General features: G+C 62.8%; 3 protein-coding genes across 3 annotated transcripts in view; 2 read left to right on the plus strand and 1 right to left on the minus strand.

Moving 5' to 3' along the window:
• The window catches only part of C3 (complement C3), a 33,122-nt gene extending 9,826 nt beyond the window's left edge, over positions 1-23,296 (plus strand). The window contains exons 23-41 of the mRNA XM_052798963.1: positions 270-356; positions 445-648; positions 899-974; positions 1,052-1,211; positions 1,385-1,480; positions 1,624-1,774; positions 1,888-2,051; positions 2,580-2,738; positions 3,263-3,413; positions 3,557-3,608; positions 3,849-3,936; positions 4,401-4,490; positions 4,980-5,085; positions 5,386-5,475; positions 5,662-5,748; positions 5,884-5,967; positions 6,338-6,473; positions 6,771-6,934; positions 23,285-23,296. Coding sequence (XP_052654923.1) covers positions 270-356; positions 445-648; positions 899-974; positions 1,052-1,211; positions 1,385-1,480; positions 1,624-1,774; positions 1,888-2,051; positions 2,580-2,738; positions 3,263-3,413; positions 3,557-3,608; positions 3,849-3,936; positions 4,401-4,490; positions 4,980-5,085; positions 5,386-5,475; positions 5,662-5,748; positions 5,884-5,967; positions 6,338-6,473; positions 6,771-6,912 — 2,123 coding nt within the window. The 3' untranslated portion in view covers positions 6,913-6,934; positions 23,285-23,296. The remainder of the gene's footprint in view (positions 1-269; positions 357-444; positions 649-898; positions 975-1,051; positions 1,212-1,384; positions 1,481-1,623; positions 1,775-1,887; positions 2,052-2,579; positions 2,739-3,262; positions 3,414-3,556; positions 3,609-3,848; positions 3,937-4,400; positions 4,491-4,979; positions 5,086-5,385; positions 5,476-5,661; positions 5,749-5,883; positions 5,968-6,337; positions 6,474-6,770; positions 6,935-23,284) is intronic.
• Positions 10,113-14,503, plus strand: LOC128146945 (tumor necrosis factor ligand superfamily member 14-like). The gene is made up of 4 exons (XM_052798969.1): positions 10,113-10,371; positions 11,709-11,748; positions 12,045-12,083; positions 14,077-14,503. Exons 1-4 carry the CDS (start codon positions 10,135-10,137, stop codon positions 14,487-14,489), a joined length of 729 nt encoding a protein of 242 aa, XP_052654929.1. The 5' UTR covers positions 10,113-10,134; the 3' UTR covers positions 14,490-14,503.
• Positions 18,495-22,402, minus strand: LOC128146946 (uncharacterized). The gene is made up of 3 exons (XM_052798970.1): positions 22,150-22,402; positions 20,209-20,242; positions 18,495-19,133 (listed from the first exon to the last, which is right to left on the minus strand). The coding sequence occupies exons 1-3, from the start codon at positions 22,354-22,356 to the stop codon at positions 18,712-18,714; spliced, it is 663 nt and encodes a 220-aa protein (XP_052654930.1). The 5' UTR covers positions 22,357-22,402; the 3' UTR covers positions 18,495-18,711.
• Positions 23,297-24,380: the final 1,084 nt, after the last annotated feature.

Genomic DNA, 24,380 nt, shown 5'->3' on the forward strand with positions numbered 1-24,380 from the left:
AAATCCCACTGTGGGTCTGGGACATCTTGGGGGGGTGAAGGATGGAGCAGCAAGGGTAGGACTGGGGCATCCTTGGGGACAAGGGACATCCTACTATGGAGCTGGGGCATCTCAAGGGAGGAGGGACATCCTGATATGGCTCTGGAGCATCCTGAGGGACAAGGGACATTCTGCTGCACGTGTGGGGCAGGGCTGGGTCACCTCAGGGTGGAGGCGGCCGTGAAGGATTTGGGGTCACCCATCTCCATCCTGGCCTCCCTGCCCTGCAGATGGTGTACAGGAAGAGAAGGTGAAGGCAGGAAACCTCTCTGACATTGTCCCCAACACTGAGTCGGAGACCAAAGTCAGCATCCAAGGTGAGAGCAGGGGAAGGGACACGCGTGGGGACAAGCTGGGCTGGGGTGGGACACTCCTGGCTTGACGTCTCCCATTCTTCTGGTCCAGGCAACCCTGTGTCCATCATGGTGGAGAAAGCCATCGACGGGGACAAGCTGAAGCACCTCATCGTGACGCCTGCGGGCTGCGGGGAGCAGAACATGGTCGGGTTGACGCCCACTGTCATTGCCACCCACTACCTGGACAGCACGTTGCAGTGGGAGAGCCTTGGTGTTGACCGCCGCACTGAGGCCGTTACCTTGATTAGAAAGGGTAGGAGCATCCCCCAAAGGGTGGGAGCATCCCCCGGTTTCCTCTCTTGGGGGGGAAAAATGTCGCCATCATCCGAGGTGCGGAAGCAACTTGCACCTTGGAAGAAGACAAGGGTTGGGTGCTACCGGTTTGCGGATTTCTAGAGCTACTGGTTCGCACTGGAATGTGCTCCGGAGCGGGTTGGTGGCCTGAAGCTATCTCAGCTTGGCTGGGTGCTCCTTGTGTTGGCCAACCACCATCTCCTCACCAGGTTACACCCAACAACTTGCTTTCCGGAAACCCGACAGCTCCTATGCCGCCTTCAAGGACCGCCCATCAAGCACCTGGTGAGGGTCACGTTGCCACCACCACGTGGGTCTGGGTGACAGGGTTGGACATGACGCTAAGGTCCTCCTGTCCCCAGGTTGACAGCCTACGTGGCCAAAGTCTTTGCCATGGCCATCAAGCTGGTAGACATTGAGCCCGAGGTGATTTGTGGTGCCGTGAAATGGCTCATCCTGGAGAAGCAGAAGCCGGATGGGATTTTCCAAGAAGACGCTCCTGTCATCCATAAGGAGATGGTGGTACGGGGGGATCCAAACCCTGTCGCTGCCGATGGCCAAGGCCCTGTTGGCTCTTTTGGAACGAGCTGTGGGGAAAGGACTATCTTGGGTGACAGGGACAAGTGTTGGATGGACAGAGCTTGCTGTGAAAACCACGTTCCTGAGGTTTTTTGCCCCTCCATTTTGTTATGCAGGGTGGCTACCAGGGTGCCGAGCCCGAGGTGTCACTGACAGCCTTTGTCCTCATTGCGCTGCAAGAGTCCCGGGAGGTCTGCAAGGACCACATCAACGTGAGTGGCCCAGTCCTCAACCCCACATGGGGAGAGGGGGTACAACTGGCACCCGTCACGTAGAAGGACAGTGCTTCAAGACGAGGTGCCCTACCCTTATAGCAGCCACCTGAGAATCCAAACTTACCATCCTTTCTACCCAGAGCTTGGATGGGAGCATCACCAAAGCCGCCGACTACCTTGCCCGGAGGTACCAGTCGCTGACCCGACCCTACACGGTGGCACTGACCTCCTATGCCTTGGCCCTGACAGGGAAACTCAAAAGCGAGAAAGTTCTCATGAAGTTTTCCAAAGGTGACGTCTCACCAGGGGGGACAAAACTGGGGGGTGGGGGAGGTAATTATGGGTTACCTGGTGGGGGGACGAAATCATCCCTAGAGGGTGCTGAGGGACCCATGTCACCCCAGAGGGCAAACGCTGGGAGGAACGCAACGCCCGTACCTACAACATCGAGGGGACGTCCTATGCATTGTTGGCCTTGCTGCAAATGGAGAAGCCGGAGCTGACAGGGCCGGTGGCCCGCTGGCTTGCCCAGCAGAACTACTTTGGTGGTGGCTACGGATCCACTCAGGTGGGCTACGGACCCCCCCTGGCACCCATAGGTGCTGTCCTGGCACCTTCTGCCATGGGGAAGGGGGACAGGGAGATAGGGGCTGGGGGCTCTGTTGGGGGTCGAGGGGTCACCGTGTGGCCCTGGGGACTCCAGGGACATGGCATGTCTCCTGGGGGACACCTCTGGTCCCGTGGGACCCCTCGGGGCTTGGGGGTCACCTCAGGGCCCTTGGGACGCCCAGGGACACGGCATGTCCTTGGGGAACACTCCTGGTCCCACAGGATCTAAAGGGCTTTGTAAAACCCAAAAGGTCTGTCCCTGGGGGACACTCTAGTCCCTGGGGACATCTCCAGGCCCTGGGGACCCTCAGGGACACATCCTGTCCCTGGGGGACACCTCTGCTCCATAAGACCCCCAAGGGTATGTTCTAGGTGATATCAGGTGGCCCCAGGACTTGGGGTCACCCTGGGCTCAGGGCCACCCAGGGGACTTTGGGGATGCTCCGGACGGTGTCCCCAAGCCCTGGTGACACAGATGTCCCTGCAGGCCACCATCCTGGTATTCCAAGCGTTGGCCCACTATGGAGTGGCGACTCCGCGGCAGCTCGACCTCAACCTCGATGTGTCGGTGCTGCTGCCGCGCCGTGCCAGCGCCATCACCTACCGCATCGAGAACCGCAACGCCCTGGTGGCACGCTCCGCTGAGGTACCGGCACCCTGGTCACTGTTGTCACCGTCACCATCAGGACGATGGGGATGCAGCACTGCTCGCCCTGCTGTTGCTGTCCACGGGATGTCCCTGTCCCTTCTGTGTCTCTTCATGTCCTGGGACAATCTTGTCCCCTCGCTTTGGCCTTGGGTGTCCCTGTCCCTTCCACGTTCCCTCCATGTCCTGTCCCCTCTGCGTCCTTCCAAGGCTTGGGAAGTCCCTGCCGTGTCCTTCCATGTCCCAGCCTGATCTTGTCCCCTCCCTTGCTGTGACCTGGAATGTCCCTGTCCCCTTCACGTCCCTCCATGCCCTCCGATTTCCTCGTGCCCTCCATATCCTTCAATGTCCCTGTCCCCTTTCTGTCTTGCAGTGCTGTTGTCCCCACCTTGTCCGGGGATGTCCCTGTCCCTTCTACACCCCTCCATGTTCCCATATGCCTCCATGGCCCAGGATGCTCCATTCCTTCCGTGTCCCTCCCAGGGGATGTCCCTGTCCCTCCCCAGTGTCCCCTCTTCTTGCAGACCAAGTTCAACGAGGACTTCACGGTGAAAGCTGAGGGCACAGGCAAGGGGACAATGACAGTGGTGACCATCTACAATGCCAAGGTCCCCGACAAGGAGAACAAGTGTGACAATTTTGACCTGCGGGTGCAGGTGGAGGATGTGAACAGAGGTGAGTCCCCCACATGTCCCCCCCACGTCCTTACTATGTCCACCTGTATCCCTCCCCATGTCCTCGATGAGTACCCTCCATGGCACCCCATGTCCCCTTCGATGCCCCCAATGTCCCCTCATTGTCCCCATGTCCCCCCACAGGCAAGGAACAGGATGGCATCCTCCGCTCCATCAAGATCACCATCTGCACCAGGTAGGACAGGCTGGGGACGTTGGGGACGTCAGGAACATTGGAGATAGGAAGAGGAATGGGGATACTGGGGATACTGGGGACAGAGACATCAGGGAAAAGGATGGGGACGTTGGGGACAAACAGGGCTCAGCCCCACCTTGTCCCAGAGGGATCCTTGGGAACAGGGACATCAGGGATGGGGATGCTGGGGACTATAAGGCAGTTGGGGACAGGCGGGTGGCCTCAGCCCTGTCCCCACAGGTACCTGGACAACGTGGATGCCACCATGTCCATTCTTGACGTTACCATGCTCACAGGCTTCTCACCTGACCTCCAGGACCTGAAGAGGGTGAGTGCGGGGACATGGGGACACACGGCACGGGGACATGGGGACACATGGCGGGACCTGGCAGAGACACAGGACCTTGCACCTTTGCGCCATCCTGTCTCGCCGTGTCTCCACATCTCCCTAACCCCCATGTGTCCCCCCCATGTGTCCCCCCCATGTCCTTGTGTCCCCACATCCCTATGTGTCACTGTGTCCCCGTATTCCCCTGTGCCACTGCATCCCTGTGTCCCTGCCTTTCCCTCCATGGCTGTGTGTCCCCACGTCCCCTGGTGTCACTGTCCCTGCATCCCCATGTCCCCAAATCTCTGCAAGTCCCCTGCATCCTGCCATGGCCATGTGTCCCTGCGTGTCCCATGTGGCCAGCATCACCGTGTCCCTGTGTGCCCGTACATCCCTGTATCCCGATGCGGTTGCGTGTCCCCGCGTGTCCTGCATGCCCAGTGTCACCGTGTCCCTGTCCCCAGCTCACAGATGGGGTGGACAGGTACATCTCCAAGTTTGAGATTGACCAAGCGCAGTCGGACCGCAGCAACCTCGTCATCTACCTCGACAAGGTGGGGACGTGAGGGGCGTGGGGACAAGATGGGACAGGGATGGGGACAGGGACATGATGGGACAGGGATGGGGACAGGGACAAGATGGGACAGGGATGGGGACATGATGGGACAGGGATGGGAACAGGGAGAGGGACAATGATGGGCAGAGGATGGTGTTGGGGACATGGGCAGGGACGGGATGGGGACAAAGATGAGGATGAAGCTGGGGACATGGATGGGGACAGGGGTGGGGATGCAGGTGGGGTTGGGGACATGGATAGGGACTGGAACAGGGACAGAGATGGGAATGAAGTTGGGGACATGGATGGGGGCAGAGGTGGGGACAGGAAAAGGGTCCCGGGGTGGGGACAAGGACAGAGACGGGTCCAGGTCATGGATAGGGACAGCATGGGGACATGGATGGGGACGGGGCCAGGCTGGGGGTTGGGACGCTGACTCCCAGCCTGGCTGACTGCCATCCCCGTGTCCCTGTGTCCCCGTGCCCAGATCTCGCACAAGACCGAGGAGTGTTTCTCCTTCAGGGCCCACCAGCGATTCCAGGTGGGCTTGATCCAGCCCGCGGCCGTCACCGTCTACAGCTACTACAAGATCGGTGCGCCCCATGTCCCCTTGTGTCACCCTCAGGTCCCCTCCACCCCCGCACTCTCCTCTGTGCCCCCCCCGCTTCCACAAAGTCTCACCCGTGTCCTCCCTCTGTGTCCCCTCCTGTCCCTTTGTCCTACCATGTCCCTGCTGATCTTCTCCCCATGCCTGCGTCCCCATGTCCCCTTGCATCCCCTGCTGACCCTCTCCCTCCAAATGTCACCGCTCTGTCCCCATGTCTCCCACTGGTCCTTTCTCCTTGTGTCCGCCCCCAACCTCGTGTCCCCCTCATGTCCCTGTGTCCCTGCAGATGACCGCTGTACCCGTTTCTACCATCCGGACAAGAACAGCGGGCAACTGAGCAAGATCTGCTACGGGGATGTGTGCCGCTGCGCCGAAGGTGACGTGGGGACACAGGGACGTGGGGACAGACTGGGTCAACACCCCTACCACGATGGGACACATCATGGCCATGATTGCTGTGATGGGACGTGTCATGACTGTGATGGAGACACGTCCCTGCCATGATGGGACATGTCACTACCACAATAGACCTTGTCATGGCCGTGTCCCCGTGTCCCTGCAGAAAACTGCTTCGTACAGCACAAGCAAGACGTCCCGATCACCGTCAACCAACGCATTAAGCGCGCCTGCGAGCCGGGAGTTGACTACGGTGGGACATGGGGATTTAGAGGGACATGAGGAGGAAGGGGGGAGGACAGAGGGCCCCCCCACATGCAGAGGGGCCACCCTGGAGTGAGGGTGCTGTCTAGGGGTGGGGGTGACACGGTGATGTCCCCCTCTCCAGTGTACAAGGTGAAGCTGATGGCAATGGAGCAGTCGCCGACCCACGACAACTACATCATGACCATTCTCTCTGTCATCAAGATGGGTACGAGCACCCCAGGGGTGGGGGACAAAGCCACCCTGAGGGACATGGTGGTGGTCACCTAGGGATGGGGGACAGCCAAGGGGAGGGACACCCAGGTGGCTTGGTGTCACTAGGGTGGCTTGGGGGCCCCCAGGTGGGTTGGCATCAACCAGCGGTGCTGGGGACACCCAAATGGGTTGGTGTCACCCAAGGGTGCTGGGGAGAGCTGAAGGGAACTGGTGTCACCCGTGGCTGATGACACCAATGGGGTGGTGCCACCAAGGGTGCCAGCAGCTCCCTGGAGATTGAGAGTCCCCGCTGCGGGACGTGGGTGTCCCTGTTGTGTTGGGGTGGAGGTGACCGGTCACCTGTGTGTCCTCCCTTGGGACAGGCACCGACGAGGACCCAGCAGGAAGCAACCGGACCTTCGTCAGCCACTGGCAGTGCCGAGACGCTCTGAGGCTCCAGGTCGGCCAGGACTACCTGCTCTGGGGGCTGGCAAGCGACTTGTGGGCCACCGGCAGCCGGTAGGGACATGGGGACACGTGTGGGGACACGGATGGGGCCGCATCTGGGGGGACATGGGAACACGAGACGTGGGACATTAGGGACATGAGTAAATGGGACATGGGGACACAGAGACACATGGACAAGGAGACGCTGACACCTGAATACACAGGCATATCCCCCCCCCAAGCCCAAGATTCTCCAGCGTCTTGTACAGGGTTGTGCATCCCATTGTCCATCCCTGTGTGTCATCCCCCCCCCCTCAGGGTGCCACCTCCTTCTGACCCGTGTCCCCTCTGTCCCCTCGCTGTCTCCAGCTTCTCCTACCTCATCGGCAAGGACACGTGGCTGGAGGCATGGCCCTCGGAGGAGGCATGCCAGGACGCCGACCTGCAACCCCTCTGCCAGGACTTTGTTGAGTTTGCCGAGGCCATGACCATGTTTGGGTGTCCATCCTGAGCGCGTACCCCCCCACCCATGGGTGCCTGCATCCCCCCCGCTGCTCCCTGTTGCCCCCTCTTTTTTTTTTGGGTTAAAAAAGTCCTTTCTGACAGCCTGGCTCTGGATCTGCATGGTGAGGGTGTCAGGGGGATGTGGGGACACTGTAGGGGACAATGGGTCATGGGGACACCATAAGGGACACCAGGGTGGTGAGGCCTTCGTAGTTGTCATGGGGACTTTGTAGGGGACAAGAGGGTGGCGGGGGGGACTCCATAGGAGATGATGGGGTCTTGGGGACACCATAGGGGCCATGGGGACTTTGTAGGGGACAACAGGATTGGGGGGACTCTGTAGGAGATGATGGGGTCTTGGGGACACCATAGCGGCCATGGGGACTTTGTAGGGGACAACAGGATTGGGGGGACTCCGTAGGAGATGATGGGGTCTTGGGGACACCATAGGGGCCATGGGGACTTTGTAGGGGACAACAGGATTGGGGGGACTCCGTAGGAGATGATGGGGTCTTGGGGACACCATAGGGGCCATGGGGACTCCGTAGAGGATGACGGATCTATGGCGATCCTGTAAGGGATGATGGGATCACGGGGACCCCGTAGGGGACAATGGGGTCGTGAAGACTCTGTAGGGGACAACAGAGTTGTGGGGACTCCATAGGGGTCACGGAGACTCTGTAGGTGACAATGGAGTTGTGAGGACCCCATAGAGGACGTGGGGACTCCGTAGGGGATGATGGTGTCATGGAGACTCTTTGCGGGTGTGAGGACCCTGTAGGGGATGACAGAGCCGTGGGGACACCCTAGGGGACAGCGGGGCTGCGGAGACTTCATAGGTGTCATGGGAACTTCATAGGGGACAACAGGATCGTTTGGGCTCTACGGGGACGTGGGTACGCCCTAGGGGACAGCAGGGTCTTGGAGGTACCGTGGGGGATGCGGGGACTCCGTAGGTGATGACGGGGCTGTGGGAACCCTGTAAGGGATGACGGGGACTCCGGAGGGAATGACGAGATTGTAGGCACCCTGTAGGGGACAACAGGGTTGGGAAAACTCCGTAAGGAACCACAGGATCATGGGGACCTTATGGGGAATGATGGGATTGTGGGGATTCCATAGGCGACCACGCATTCTTGGGAACTCCATAGGGGACTGTAGGGCCATACAGGGCCCTAGGGGACCGTATAGGCCTCTCTGGGACCATATGGGCACCTATGGGACTGTATGGGGCCATACTGGGGGCTGGATGAGACCCTCAGGGTTCAGTACACGGCGCTCGCTGCGTGGTGCAGCACCCGGCATTGCACGCCCCTCGGTGCTGGACGGCGTTGCACGGCGCTCGGTGCGTAGTCCTTGGTGCACGGTGCTGCACGGCTCCCACGGCCTGAACCTCGCTGCACAGTGCTGCAGGAAACTCGGCGCGCAGCCTCGCCGCATGGTGCTGCTCGGTGCACGGTGCCGCTCGGCGCGCAACCCTCGGCGCTGCACGACACTTGGTGCACGGCTCTCGGCGCACAGCGCCGGCCACCTCTCGGTGCTCGGTCCTCAGCGCGCGGTGCCGCGCGCCGCTCGGCGCACGGTGCCGCGCAACCCTCGGTGCACGGCGCTGCACGCCCTCGGTGCACGGTGCAGCACGGCGGGCGGTGCACGGTGCTGCACGCTGCTGCACGGCGTTCGGTGCAGGGTGCTGCTGGGCGCCCAGCGCTCAGCACCCAAGCCCAGCACCCGGTGGTGGTAGGCTGGGTGCCGCAGCCGGTGGTTTCCTGCCTTCCCAGCAAGGCCTCGCACGGGCGGCGTTTTCCGGTGACTTATCTGGCGTCCGCAGCCGGAGCAGCCCTGGGCACGGCGGTGCACACGCGTGGGGCGCGCACGTGGGCGCACACGTGGGTGCAAACGCGTGGGCGCATGCATAAGCGGGGCCGCGTGCACCCACGCGGCCACAAACGCGCGTGGGCGCGTGCACAGGCGTGTAGCGGGGGAGTACGAGCGCTTGCACAAGCGTGTGCGCACAGCGCTGGGAGCACGAGCACGAGCGTGCACGGTGCAAGTGGGCGACGGCGCAGGCGCGTGCGCGCGCCGCAAGCGTGCGTTAGCACGCGTTTTGCGCGCTAGCACGAGTGTGCGCGTGCACGTGCACAAGTGTGTTCGTGCATGGTGCAAGCGTGCAATAGCCCAAGTGCACATGCATGAGCGTGCATGACGCAAGCGTGTGCGCGCACGACAGGCGCGTCCACCTGTGCGCAAGCACGCGCGTGCCTGATGCCTGCGTGCAAGGGCACAAGCATGCGTGAACGTGCGCACGCGTGCGCCGGCCTGTGCGCGGTGCAAACGTGTTGCACGCGCGCGTGAACACGCGTGCAAGCGTCTGCCAGCGTGCAATCAGCCAAGCGTGTGTCCCCCTCGGCTCCACGGTGTCCCCAGTGCTGGGGACAAGGTGTGTGTGTGGGGGTGGCCGGGAGCCCGTGTCACCGGGTGGGTGACACCCCCCCCCCGTGTCACCCCACCCCGTGTCACGCCGCGGTGTCACCCCACCCCGTGTCACGCCGCGGTGTCACCCCATGTCCTGCCGCTTTCCGCATCGGCCTCGCCGTGGGGACACGTGACAGCTGGGAGTGTCCCCAAGCTGTCCCCAACTTGTCCCTCCGGAGCATCCCCGAATTGTCCCCAGCATCCCAGGGCCACCGTGGGGACAGGGTGACAGTGGTGTCCCTGATGTCCCCAGCTGCAGTAGCCCCTGGGGATGGGGACACCCCCCCCCCCCAGTGGCCCTGGGGACACCGGTGACCCTCAGGACATCCCCAGTCCTGGGGATGTCACCGATGTCCCCAAAAGTGGGGTGATGCGGTGGCACCTCTGTGGTCCCCATGGGGAAAGTGCAGGGGACGCCACAGGGGGGCCACAGCGTTGGGGACGTGGGGGGGGGGGACACACACATCCAGAGACCCCCCCCCCGGGGACACAAAGGGGGTGACACCATGGGGACACTGCGGTGGAGGGGACAAGGACCCTTTAGGACAGCGGTGGCACCGGGAGGGTGGGTGATGCCACGTGGCCACGTCCCCCCCCCCCCCGTCCCCCCCCCGCCGTGTCCCCATGACAGGGGGAGCCACCCCGGGGTGGTGACACCGACGGGTGACGTGGGCCCCGTTTCCTCCGGGGCCCATAAAGCGGGTGCAGGTCCCCAGGACGGCGGGTGACACGGCGGGTGACACACCGGGGGTGGCCCATGGGGGACGGCGTCTTCGCCCTGGCGGGGCCCTGGCCACCGCTACCCCCCCCCAGGGCACCCATGGGTGCTGCCACCCCCCCCGTCCCGGCGTGGCGGCGACGAGTCCGGGGGGGGGCTTGGGGACGCTGGGTGTTGGGGACACTGGTGGCCCTGGCACTGGTGGCGGTGGCGGTGCAGGGCTGGGTGCTGGCGGGGGTCCGGGGGGAGCTGCAGAGGGTGACAGCGCGGCTGCAGGTGAGAGGGGACGTGGGGACATTGGGGGGGGAGGGGGGGACACGCACGCATGTGGGGGGGCTTGGGGGACGTGGGAGTGGGGGGGGGGGGACATGGGGCGTATGGGGACACAGGGACGTGGGGGGATATAGGGACAGAGGGGGACATGGGGGATGTTGGGGATATTGGGGACATGCAGGGACACAGGGACATGCGGGGGACATGGGGGGAACTGGGGGGATATAGGGACATGGGGGATGTTGGGGACGTGGGGGGGTATTGGGGACATGCAGGGACACAGGGACATGCAGGGGACATGGGGGGACATGGGGGATGTTGGGGACATGGGGACATGGAGGGATGTGGGGGGATATAGGGACATGGGGGATGTTGGGGACATACAGGGACATGTGGGGGACGTGGGGGATGTTGGGGACATACAGGGACATGGGGACGTGGGGGGACATGGGGGATATAGGGACATGGGGGATGTTGGGGACGTGGGGGATATTGGGGACATACAGGGACACAGGGACATGCGGGGGACGTGGGGGGACATGGGGGATGTTGGGGACATGGGGGGATGTGGGGGGATTTAGGGACATAGGGGGACATGGGGGATGTTGGGGACATGGGGATGGGGGGGATGTGGGGGGATATAGGGACATAGGGGGACATGGGGGATGTTGGGGACATACAGGGACACAGGGACATGCGGGGGACATGGGGGGACATGGGGGATGTTGGGGACATGGGGACATGGGGGGATGTGGGGGGATATAGGGACGTGGGGGGATATAGGGACATGGGGGATATTGGGGACATGGGTGACATAGGGGATATGGGGGGACATGGGGGTCATGGGCATATACAGGGACACAGGGACATGTGGGGGACACGAGGACACGGGGGACACAGTGGTACAGGGAGACACGGGGACGATGGGGATGGGGACACCTCGTACGTGGGCAAGACATGGCTGGAGGGACACGCGTGTGCGTGTGGCAGTGGGTGACACCACGTGTGCGTGGGAGGGGGCCGTGGCGGTGCACACGTGTGTGCGTGTCCCCTTGTGTGTCCCGCTGTCCCCTCTTCTGTCCCCATGTATCCCGGCGTGAGCGTCCCCGTGTCCTCTTGTGTCCCCTCGTGTATTCCCAGGTGTCCCCTCGTGTCCCCACGTGCACATCTGTGTCCCCCCACGTGTGTCCCCGTACCCAGGTGCGTGTCTACCCACGCATGCCCCCACGTGTCCCCGTGTCCCCCCACGTCCCACTTCGTCCCCGTATCCCACCACGTCACCATGTCCCCGTGTGCCCTCGTGTCCCCATGTGTCCCCTGACCCATGTGGGTGTCCGCAGGCGAGTGGGGACCGGCCGCTGTCGGAGAAGGTGCAGCAAGGTGGGTCCCCAAAAATGGGTCCTGGGGTACACGGGTGCCACCACCCTGGGGACATGGGTGCCATTGCCTTGAGGACATGGGTACCACCACCTTGGGGACATGGGTGCCACCACCCTGGGGACATGGGTGCCACCACCCCAGGGCCATGGGACCCCCCCACAGCCTGAGGACATGGGTTGCCACCACCTTGGGGACATGGGTTGCCACCACCCTGAGGACTTGGGTGGCAACCACCCTGGGGACATGGGTGCCACCACCCTGGGGACACTGGACGTCACCTTGGGTTCCCTTTGCAGATCGCCCCCCAACTAAGAAGCCAGCAGCTCATCTGATAGGTAAGGGGGGGGGGCAAAGGGGGGGGCCCAGACGCCCGGGTCCCCAACCGGCGGGTGGGAGTGGGTGGCCCAGACGCCTGGGTCCCTCCGTGGGGGTGGAAAAATGTGGGGGGGTGCTGGAAGTTTCCGATGGGGGGGGGGGTGGGGAGCCAGGATGCCTGGGTCGCTCTGGGGGGGGGGAGTTCCACTGGGGGGGTTGGGGACCCAGATGCCTGGGTGCCCCTATAGATAATGGGGGGGTGCTAGAAAGTTTGGGGGTGGGAGTCAGCACCCTGGATCCCTGGGTGTCCCTATAGATTAGTGGGTGCTGGAATGTTTGGGGGGGGTGTCAGCACCCCAGATGGCCTGGGTGCCTCTATAGATAATGGGGGGGGTGCTGGAAGGTTTGGGGGGGGTCAGCACCCCGGATGCCTGGGTGTCCCTATAGATAAGTGGGTGCTGGAAGGTTTGGGGGGGTCAGCACCCTGGGTGCCCCTATAGATAGGTGGGTGCTGGAAGGTTTTGGGGGGGTCAGCACCCCAGATGCCTGGGTGCCCCTATAGATAAGTGGGTGCTGCAATGTTTGGGGGGGGTCAGCACCCCAGATTCCTGGGTGCCCCTATAGATAGGTGGGTGCTGGAAGGTTTGGGGGGGGTCAGCACCCCAGATTCCTGGGTGCCCCTATAGATAGGTGGGTGCTGGAAGGTTTTGGGGGTTCAGCACCCCGGATGCCTGGGTGCCTCTGTAGATAATGGGGGAGTGCTGGAAGGTTTTGGGGGTGTCAGCACCCCAGATGCCTGGGTGCCCCTATAGATAGGTGGGTGCTGGAAGGTTTGGGGGGGGGTCAGCACCCTGGATGCCTGGGTGCCCCTATAGATAGGTGGGTGCTGGAAGGTTTGGGGGGGTCAGCACCCCAGATGCCTGGGTGCCCCTATAGATAAGTGGGTGCTGGAATGTTTGGGGGGGGGGGTCAGCACCCCAGATGCCTGGATGCCTCTGTAGATAATGGGGGAGTGCTGGAAGGTTTTGGGGGTGTCAGCACCCCAGATTCCTGGGTGCCCCTATAGATAGGTGGGTGCTGGAAGGTTTTGGGGGGGTCAGCACCCCAGATGCCTGGGTGCCCCTATAGATAAGTGGGTGCTGCAATGTTTGGGGGGGGTCAGCACCCTGGATGCCTGGGTGCCCCTATAGATAGGTGGGTGCTGGAAGGTTTGGGGGGGGTCAGCACCCCAGATGCCTGGGTGCCCCTATAGATAGGTGGGTGCTGGAAGGTTTGGGGGGGGTCAGCACCCCAGATTCCTGGGGTGCCCCTATAGATAGGTGGGTGCTGGAAGGTTTGGGGGGGGTCAGCACCCCAGATGCCTGGGTGCCCCTATAGATAGGTGGGTGCTGGAAGGTTTTGGGGGGTCAGCACCCCGGATGCCTGGGTGCCTCTGTAGATAATGGGGGAGTGCTGGAAGGTTTTGGGGGTGTCAGCAACCCAGATGCCTGGGTGCCCCTATAGATAGGTGGGTGCTGGAAGGTTTGGGGGGGGGGTCAGCACCCTGGATGCCTGGGTGCCCCTATAGATAGGTGGGTGCTGGAAGGTTTGGGGGGGGGTCAGCACCCCAGATGCCTGGGTGCCCCTATAGATAAGTGGGTGCTGGAATGTTTGGGGGGGGGGGTCAGCACCCCAGATGCCTGGATGCCTCTGTAGATAATGGGGGAGTGCTGGAAGGTTTTGGGGGTGTCAGCACCCCAGATTCCTGGGTGCCCCTATAGATAGGTGGGTGCTGGAAGGTTTTGGGGGGGTCAGCACCCCAGATGCCTGGGTGCCCCTATAGATAAGTGGGTGCTGCAATGTTTGGGGGGGGTCAGCACCCCAGATTCCTGGGTGCCCCTATAGATAGGTGGGTGCTGGAAGGTTTGGGGGGGGGTCAGCACCCTGGATGCCTGGGTGCCCCTATAGATAGGTGGGTGCTGGAAGGTTTTGGGGTGCTCAGCCCCCCCCGACCCCTCGTCTTCCTCCCCGCAGCCGGCGCCGACGTCTCGTCCCAACCCAACGGGTCCCTTCGGTGGGAACCCGGCAAATCGTGGGCCTTCATCCGAGGTCTGGGCTACCGCGGCGGCTCCCTCGTTTGCCGTCAGCCCGGTCTCTACTTCGTCTACGCCAAGGTGCAACTGGGTGCTCCCGGGTGCCCGACGCGTGCCGCCACCCTCCACGGCATCCACAAACGAACGCCCCGTTATCCCGGTGTCCTCGATCTCCTGGTGAATAAGGTGGTTTATTGTCCCCAAGCCCACGGGGTCCCCTGGGCCCGGCACAGCTTTTTGGGGGGACTCGTGCGCCTCGAAATGGGGGACGAGGTCTTCACCCGGGTGCAGGCACCCGAGTTGGTGCGGGCAGTGGATGGCACCCGTTCCTATTTTGGGATGTTTATGGTGTAAATTTGGGGGGGGTGAGGGGGGGTATTGGAGGTCTGGTGGGACCTTGGTTGTCACCCCTGGCGTTCCTGGGGGGGGGGGGGGGGCCGTGGGTGGGTGTGGATTCTCCAGTGGCTCGTATAGGGTTGGGCATGGGGGTGTCAGTGGGCTGATACGCCCCCCCCAAACCCCAACCTGACCCATCCGGATGCCTGGGTTGATTTTTGGAAGCCTGCTGGAATCCCACTTATCCCTCCTGAGATCCCTGAGGTCCGGGAAGAGGGGTGTGGGTGGGTGTGGATTCTCCAGTGGCTCGTATAGGGTTGGGCATGGGGTGTCAGTGGGTTGATACGCCCCCCCCAAACCCCAACCTGACCCATCCGGATGCCTGGGTTGATTTTTGGAAGCCTGCTGGAATCCCACTTATCCCTCCTGAGATCCCTGAGGTCCGGGAAGAGGGGTGTGGGTAGGTGTGGATTCTCCAGTGGCTCGTATAGGGTTGGGCATGGGGTGTCAGTGGGTTGATACCCCCCCCCAAACCCCAACCTGACCCATCCGGATGCCTGGGTTGATTTTTGGAAGCCTGCTGGAATCCCACTTATCCCTCCTGAGATCCCTGAGGTCCGGGAGGCAGGGGGGGGGGGGTGGAAACCGTGCTGTGGATTCTCCAGTGGCTCCTATAGGATTGTGCATGGGATGCTGATGACCTGGACTCTCCAGACTTGGACCCTGACCCACCTGGACCACCGGGTCCCTCACTGGAATCCTGAGGAGCCCCCTTTGACCGCCCCCCCCGACATCCCTGAGGCTCAGGACTGGAGCCCAGTGGGGATTCTCCACTGGCTCGTATAGGGTTGTGCATGGGTTTGTTGATGACCCGGACCCTCCAGACCTGGACCCTGACCCACCCGGATGCCTGGGTCCTTCTCCGGACCCCCAAGGGACCCCCCAAGACCCTTTTTGCTGCCCCCCCCCCCCCGCTGAAGTCCCTGAGGCTCTGGACTGGAGAACAGTGTGGATTCTCCAATGGCTCGTATAAGGTTGTGCATGGGGGGGGGCTACCGATACTGAGAGCAACCCCCCCCCAGACCCCTGGGACCTCTTTTTACCTATTTATTTGTGGAGGGGTTTAACCCTGATATTCAGGGGGGGGCCCCCAAACCCCGATCCCGTCCCCAGGATTGCCCCCTGACGTGTGCCTGGGTCCCTCACCCAGCATCAGCTCTGCTGTGCCCCAGTTTCACCCCAGGTGGGGCCAGGCAGGGGTTGGGGGACCCCCCCCTCAAATTGGGGGACCCCCCCGGGGAGTCCCCCACCCTGACCCCCTCCGCATTCTGAGCTAAAAATAAAAGTGAAGAGAAACTGTTGGGTGCCAGAATTTGATGAAGGGGTGGTGCAGGGGCAAATTGGGGGGGGGGCAAGGGCAAATTTGGGGGGGTCTGGGGTATATTGGGGGGGCCTGGGGAAAATTGTGGGGGTCGGGTAAATGTTGGGAGGGCAGGGGCAGATTGGGGTAGTCTAGGACAAATTTGGGGGATGGTCTGGGGTATATTGGGGGGGCTGGGGCAAACTGGGGGGGGGCTGGGGCAAATGTTGGGGGTGCAGGAGTAAACTGGGGGATGTCAGGGCAAATTTGGAGGTGCAGGGGCAAATTGGGGGGGCTGGGGTGTATTGGAAGGGTCTGGGGTAAATTGGGGGGGTCTGGGGCAAATATTGGTGTTCAGGGGCAGATTGGGGAAGTCTAGGGCAAATTTGGGGGTGTCAGAACAAATCTGGGGGTGTGGGGCAAAGTGGGGGGCTGGGGCAAATTTGGGGTGTCTGGGGGATTTGGGGGTAAATGTTGGGGGTCAGGGCAAATCTGGGGGTGCAGGGGCAAAGTGGGGGGGGACTGGAGTATATTGGGTGGGGCCGGGGCAGATTTGGGGGTGCAGGGGCAAATCTAGGGTCTGGGAGGGGCAATAGGGAGGAAAAATGGGGGTTAGGAGAAATTCGGGGGGGCTCAAGGGCAATTTTGGGGGGATCAGGGGCTATTTGGAGGGGGGGGATTGGGCCAAACCAGCCCTTCCCAGTTCCCAAGCGCCCTTTACCCTTTGGAGTGGAGATTCTCTGCTGGCTGCTATGAGGTTGTGCCCCCCGTTTTCTCCCTGCTCTGGGGGGGGGGGGTGTATGAATCCAGGATTTGGGGGGGGCAATTGAACCCCAGATGCCTGTCGTCACCCCCCCCAACCCCCCAGGACCTGGGTCCCTTCCACCTCCTCGTGCAAGCGGTGCACGGCCCTCGTGCGAGTGTGACACGGGGAGGATTTCCTGCTGCTGGGGGCCGGATAAGGCCACAGCGGTGGGGGGGGGAACTGGGACTGGGGGGGCCGTGGGGGTTGGGGCCCCCCCCTTGCAAAACCCAGACGCTTGGGGTTTTTTTTTTGTTTGTTTTTGTTTGTTTTTTTTTTTTTCCTCTAAGCAGCGGGACTGCGGCACCTAAGAAAGTGGGGCACGGGGCGGGGATTGCCCACGCGTGTGCTTATGCACACGTATGTAGATTGGCATTCGCACGTGTATTTGCATTTGCACGTGCACGTGCATTGCACACGTATTTGCATTTGCACACGCCTGTGCGTGGCGCACGTATGTGCACGTGCACACGTATGTGCATTTGCAAACGTTCTTGCTTTTGCGCATGCCCGTGCATGCGCACACGCATTTGTGCATGCGTGTGCACGTGCACGGACACATGCATGCACCCGCACCTGCCCGTGTGCTCACGTATGTGTGTTCGCATGCGCACACGTCTGTGCGTGTACACGTATGTGCGCGTGTATTTGCGTGCGCACACACACGCAAAGCTCTGCACGAACGTGTGGCAACCCAGGCGGCCAGGCCAGTGACACCCCTGGGAGGGGGGTGGCTCCGGGGGGGGGTCCCCACTTTTTTGGGGGGGAATTAAGGCCATTTTGGGACACTGGGAATCATAAATAAATTTATTAAACAATAAATAAAGCGGCTCCGAGCACCGGATAATAATTTAGGGGGGGAGGGGTGCCCCCAGGCCGGCTGGGGGGGGGGTGGGACCAGCAGGGACCCCCCACGTGTCCCCAGTGTCCCCAAAATGGGGGTCTGTGAGGTCCCTTGGTGTCCCCAAGTGTCCAGCATTGGGGTCCCCAAATGGCCAGCATGGGGGTGTCCAAGGTCCCTTGATGTCCCCAGGTCTCCAGCATGAGGCTCTGCGAAGTCCCTTGATGTCCCCAACCTCCAAGCGGGGGGGTCTCTGGACCCCAAATCTCCAGGCACGGAGGCGAGAAATGTCCCTTGATGTCCCCAGATCTCTGGTCATGGGGGTCTTGGCACCCAAATCTCCAGGCATGGAGGGTAGCAATGTCCCCAGATGTCCCCAAATCTCTTGTCATGGGGGTCTGGGGACCCAAATCTCCAGGCATGGAGGTAGCAATGTCCCCAGATGTCCCCAAATCTCTGGTCACGGGGGTCTTGGCACCCAAATCTCCGGGCACGGAGGTCAGCAATGTCCCCAGATGTCCCCAAATCTCTGGTCACGGGCGTCTTGGCACCCAAATCTCCAGGCACGGAGGTCAGCAATGTCCCCAGATGTCCCCAAATCTCTGGTCATGGGGGTCTGGGGACCCAAATCTCCAGGCATGGAGGTAGCAATGTCCCCAGATGTCCCCGGATCTCTGGTCATGGGGGTCTTGGCACCCAAATCTCCAGGCATGGAGGTAGCAATGTCCCCAGATGTCCCCAAATCTCTTGTCACGGGGGTCTGGGACCCAAATCTCCAGGCATGGAGGTAGCAATGTCCCCAGATGTCCCCAAATCTCTTGTCACGGGGGTCTGGGGACCCAAATCTCCAGGCATGGAGGTAGCAATGTCCCCAGATGTCCCCAAATCTCTTGTCACGGGGGTCTGGGGACCCAAATCTCCAGGCATGGAGGTAGCAATGTCCCCAGATGTCCCCAAATCTCTTGTCACGGGGGTCTGGGGACCCAAATCTCCAGGCATGGAGGTAGCAATGTCCCCAGATGTCCCCAAATCTCTGGTCACGGGGGTCTGGGGACCCAAGTCTCCAGGCATGGAGGTCAGCAACGTCCCTTGATGTCCCCAAATCTCTGGTCATGGGGGTCTGGGGACCCAAATCTCCAGGCATGGAAGTCAGCAATGTCCCCAGATGTCCCCAACCTCCAACCAGGAGGGTGACCAGCCTCAAACCCCACCGGTCACCCCCTTGCCACCCCACGCATCACCCCCCGGCGATACGCAGCAGCCCTACGAAATTGCTTTCCCGCTTGTCCTGTGCCAGCTGCCACCCGTCCCCAGATATATTCCCAGCCAGCTCCAGGCGGAGGACATCCCCACGTCGGAGTTGCCCGACGGCTTGGGCCAAACCAGACCGTGCCGGATCGGATCCCGCGTTGTCGGGTAGCGCCAACGGCACGGTGAGCAATGGGTGCCGTGAAACGTCATGTCGGAGCTGGAGGGTGACGGTGCCGGGGGGACAGGTTGATGCCGTGCAGGTGACGGCAAATTGGCCGTAGAAGAGGTAGAGGCCACCCGCTGTCACCTGCAGCTTCCCGGCTGTCATCTGTACGTCACTGCTGAGGAAGACGCCGTTGATGCCTTCCTCATAGCGCCAACCGAGTCCTGATGGCACCACCAAGGAGCCTGGGGGGGGGAGAAGAAGGGAGAGGGGTGGTGGGTGATCCCGGTCGGTGATGGGTGCTCCTGATGGGAGATGGGTGCCCCGGTGAGAGATGGAGGTCCTTGATGGAATATGGGGTGACCCCGATGGGACATGGGATGTCTCCAATGGGAAAGAGGTGTCCCCAATGGGAAATGGGTGCTCCTCCTTGGTAGTGGGTGCCCCCAACGGGAGATGGTGCTGCAGCCCTCCTCGATGCCCCCGAGGCACTGCAGCCCACCCAGGGGTACCTGGGATGGGACCAGGGGATGACAGGGACAGAAGATGCTCCGTGAGACCCCGGGGACAGGGGATGCTCTGTGACACGGCAGGGATGGAGGATGCTCCGTGACACCCCGGGGACCACAGGGACGGAGGATGCTCCATGACATCCCGGGGACCACAGGGACGGAGGATGCTCCGTGACACCCCGGGGACCACAGGGACGGAGGATGCTCCATGACATCCCGGGGACCACAGGGACGGAGGATGCTCCGTGACACCCCGGGGACCACAGGGACGGAGGATGCTCCATGACATCCCGGGGACCACAGGGATGGAGGATGCTCCGTGGCACCCCGGGGACCGTGGACTAGAGGGACGGAGGATGCTCTGTGACACCCCGAGGACCGTGGACTAGAGGGACGGAGGATGCTCCGTGACACCCTGGGGACCACAGGGATGGAGGATGCTCCGTGACACCCTGGGGACCACAGGGACAGAGGATGCTCCGTGACACCCCGGGGACCACAGGGATGGAGGATGCTCCGTGACACCCTGGGGACCACAGGGACAGAGGATGCTCCGTGACACCCTGGGGACACTCCATGACGCCCTGGGCACCGCGGCCGCCCTGTGACACCCCCAGATGCTCCAGGCCAGGGTTGATGTTTCCTCTCCGAGGGCGGAAGGAGGAACCCGCGCGACAGTTTTCGAGATGACTGGGCGAGCCGCCTATGGAAGGACTAACCCCCCCCCCCCCCCCGTCGTGTGTGTGTCCCCCCCCGCCACCGCTTTCCCTGGAGCCCCTCACCGTGGCCTCAGGCCTGGGGGACTTACCAGCACTCAGCAGCATGTGGGCGGCCGTAGCAGCCTGCGAGGAAGAGGAAAGAGAGTGTCAGCGGGACGGGAAGGAGTCGAGCATCCTCATCTCCATGAGTCGTGTGTCCCCCCGCCCCGGTGAAGGGGAAGTTGGGTGTCGCATCGGGATTTGGGGACTTTCCAGCACCCCGTGGGGTATTTTGGGGGGTCCCCAGGGGAGGGGGCGACCCCTGGATTTGGGGGTGGGGGAGGATTTGGTGCCTTTGGGGATGGGAAACTGAGGCACGGGGTGGGGGGGGGGGGTGTTGGAGGCCTGATGCATCTTCCTTCCTTCCCCCCCCAAGCCAGGTGGATGGACACCCCGTGGGTCCCTGGGGACAGACGGACACCAGCAGGATGCGCAACCCGGATGGACGCCCGGACACGCGGAGGAACGGACACCCAGAAGGATGGGGGGCGGGGGGGGGGGGAAGCCCGGATGGACAGACACCCGGGTGGGTGGACATCCAGAGGGATGGACAGATAGCTGGACAGACACCCAGATGGACAGACGGACACTCAGACAGATGGCCACCCAGACAGATGGACACCCAGAGGGACACTTGGACAGATGGACGGACCCCTGGGCAGACAGATGGACACCCAGGTGGATGGACACCGGCGCAGACACCAGGACAGAGGGACACCCAGACAGTGGGATGGACACCCGGACAGACAGACAGGTACACAGACGGATGGATGGACGGACAGCCAGACCAGGACAGCACCTGGAAAGACAGACATGTGGACAGACGCCCGGACCGATGGACATGCAGACAGACAGACAGACGGACAGACCCCTGCGCAAGAGGAACACCCAGGTGGATGGACACCTGGATGGACATCTGGACAGCCACCTAGATGCACACCCTGACAGACAGACGGACGACTGGACGCCCAGGTAGACACCGGGATGGGTGGATAGATGGACACCCGGACTGATAACTGGACACCCAGACAGATGGACACCCAGACGGATGGACAGATGGACACCTGGACGGACACCTGGACAGACAGACGACCGGACACTTGGATGGATGGACACCGAGACAGACGGACACCCAGAGTGATGGACAGACAGACTGATGGACACTGGGACGGACAGATAGATGGACACCAGGACAGACAGACACTGGGCCAGATAGACATCTGGACAAGATGGACACCTGGACAACCGGACAGATGGAGGGATGGAGACCAGGACAGACAGTTGGACAACCAGAGAGATGGACAACCAGATAGAGGGACACCTGGACAGATGGACAGGCAGGCGCCAGGACAACTGGACAGACGGACACCGGGATAGACAGACACTTGGACAACCAGAGAGATGGACAACCAGACAGATGGACACCAGAACTACTGGACAGACACCTGGACACCTGGACAGATGGAGGCTTGGACAACTGGACAGATGGACAACCAGACAGATGGACACCCAGACACCCGGACAGACAGAAACCTGGACAACCAGAGAGATGGACAACCAGACAGATGGACAGCTGGACAGACGGGCAGATGGACAGACAGACACTTGGACAACCAGCGAGGTGGACAACCAGACAGATGGACAGACAGACACCTGGACAACCAGACAGATGGACACCTGGACAGATGGGCAGATGGACAGACAGACACTTGGACAACCAGACAGATGGACAGACAGACACCTGGACAACCAGACAGATGGACACCTGGACAGAAGGACGCTTGGCCAACCAGACAGATGGACACCCAGACGGATGGACACCAGGACAACCGGCCAGACAGACCCCCCGGAACAACCAGACAGACGGACACCCGGACACTTGGGACAACCGGACAGACGCCCGGCCACCAGGACGGACAGACAGACACCTGGCCAACCGCGTACCCGGACGGACGGACGGACCCCCAGCCCCCCCTTTTCCCGGTGCCCACCTGCGGCGGGGTCCCCCCGGGGCTCACCCCCAGGATGACGGTGACCGTGGCGGCGGCGACGGCGGCTCCGAGAGCGGCGGCTCCGAGAACCGGGAGGAGGAGGCGACGACACCGGCTCCGGTACCGGCACCGGCACCGACACCGGGATGGACACCGGCACGGGCAGGGAGGCAGCGGGGGGGTCTCGGGGTCGACGAGCGGTGGCATCGTGGCGGGGACCGAACGGCGGAGCCGCCTTATAGAGGGACGGGGAGGGACCGGGGGGGGGACACGGGACCGGGGAGGGGACGGGGACACCGGGGAGGGGATGGGGACACCGGGGGGAGGGACAGGGGAGGGACCGGGGGGGAGCGGGCGGGGTCGGGGAGGGGCCGGGGGGGCCGGGGAGGGACAGACCGACACCGGGGGGGGCTGATTGACACGGGGGGGGACAGATTGACACCGGGGGGGGGGGACAGATTGACACCGGGGAGGGACAGATTGACACCGGGGGGGGACAAATTGACACCGGGGAGGGACAGACCGACACCGGGGGGGGCTGATTGACACCGGGGGGGGACAGATTGACACCGGGGAGGGACAAATTGACACCGGGGGGGGGCTGATTGACACTGGGAAGGGATAGATTGATACCGGGGGGGGTCAGATTGACACCGGGGAGGGACAGATTGACACTGGGGGGGGACAGACTGACACGGGGGGGGCAGATTGACACTGGAGGGGGGACAAATTGACGCCGGGGGGGGGCTGATTGACACGGGGGGGCGACAGATTGACACCGGGGAGGGCTGATTGACACTGGAGGGGGGCTGATTGACACCGGGGGGGGGGGACACTGGGTGGGACCGGGGCGGGTCCGGGTGACACCGGGGAGGGGCGGGGGGGGGTAGGGACAGACCGGCACCGGGGGTGGGGGACAGACCGGGGAGGAACCGGGGGCGGGGGGAGCCCGGGGGACACCGGGAAGGGGGGGGGGGGGGCTGGAATTGGGACGCAGAGGTCCGGGGACTGCCCCAGCCCCCCCCCCATCCTTGGGTGCCCGGACACTTGGGTCCCTTTAGCACCCTAGGGAGCAATTTTGGGGGGGGGGGAGGGGAGTTGGGTGCCCGGCGGTGACGTCACGGCGGAGGGGAAGTGCCCCCCCCCCCCCCCGCCTCCCCTCCCCACGGGGATTTCGCCTCCCCCGGTCGTGACGGAGCCACGGAGTTTCCTGCCACGGAGCCGGGCCGGAATTTCTGCCCCCCCCCCCCCCAAACCCCCGGGTGGGGTGGGGAACGGGACCGGGACCGGGAAGGGGTTTTGGAGGGTGAGGCAGGTTCCCGGAGGGTGCAACGCTCCGTGGATGTGCCCACGCGTGTTTCTGCAGGCGGTTGTGAGCACCCGTGTGGGGTAAAGCCTGAGACCACCCCCCCATGGGGGACACCCCACTCCCCCATGAAGACCCATGGGAGACCACCCCCTTTTTTAGCCCCCCCCCATCCCCAATGAGAGAGCCCCACGGGAAACCCCGTGGGAGACCCCCCCCATGTGAAACCTCCCAAGTGGGACCCCCCCCAAGAGAGACCCCCGTGGGAGAACCCCCCAAGTGAGACCTGCAAGCAAGACCCCCCCCATGGGACACCCCCTAAGTGAGACCCTCAAATGAGCCCCCCATGTTAAACCCCCCCAAAATGGGACCCCCACGGGAGACCCCACCCGTGGGAGACCCCCCCCCAAGTGAAACCTGCAAGCGAGACCTCCACATGTGAAACTCCCCAAGTGAGACCCCCCCCATGGGAGACCCCCCAAGTGAGACCCCCAAATGAGCCCCTCCCATGTTAAAACCCCCCAAAATGGGACCTTCATGGGAGACCCCACCCATGGGAGACCCCCCCCCAAGTGAGACGTGCAAGCGAGACCCCCCCCCCCATGTGAAACTCCCCAAGTGAGTCCCCATGGGAGACCCCCCATGGGAGACCCCCCCCATGGGAGACCCCTCAAGTGAGACCCCCCCAAATGAGCCCCCCCCATGTTAACCCCCCCAAGAAATGGTACCCCCATGGGAGACCCCCACCCCCCATGGGAGACCCGTAAGTGAGCCCCCTCCATGTTAAATCCCCCCCCCCCCACGCGAGACCTCCATGTAAAAGCCCCCCATGGGGGTTCCCCCATGGGAGACTCCCCTGACAGGCCCCGCCTTCCTCCCCGCCCCTTCCTCTGGCCCCGCCCCTTGCTAGCCCCGCCCGCCCCCC

The sequence above is a fragment of the Harpia harpyja genome, chromosome 10 (assembly GCF_026419915.1).
Source record: "Harpia harpyja isolate bHarHar1 chromosome 10, bHarHar1 primary haplotype, whole genome shotgun sequence".
Lineage (NCBI taxonomy): Eukaryota > Metazoa > Chordata > Aves > Accipitriformes > Accipitridae > Harpia > Harpia harpyja.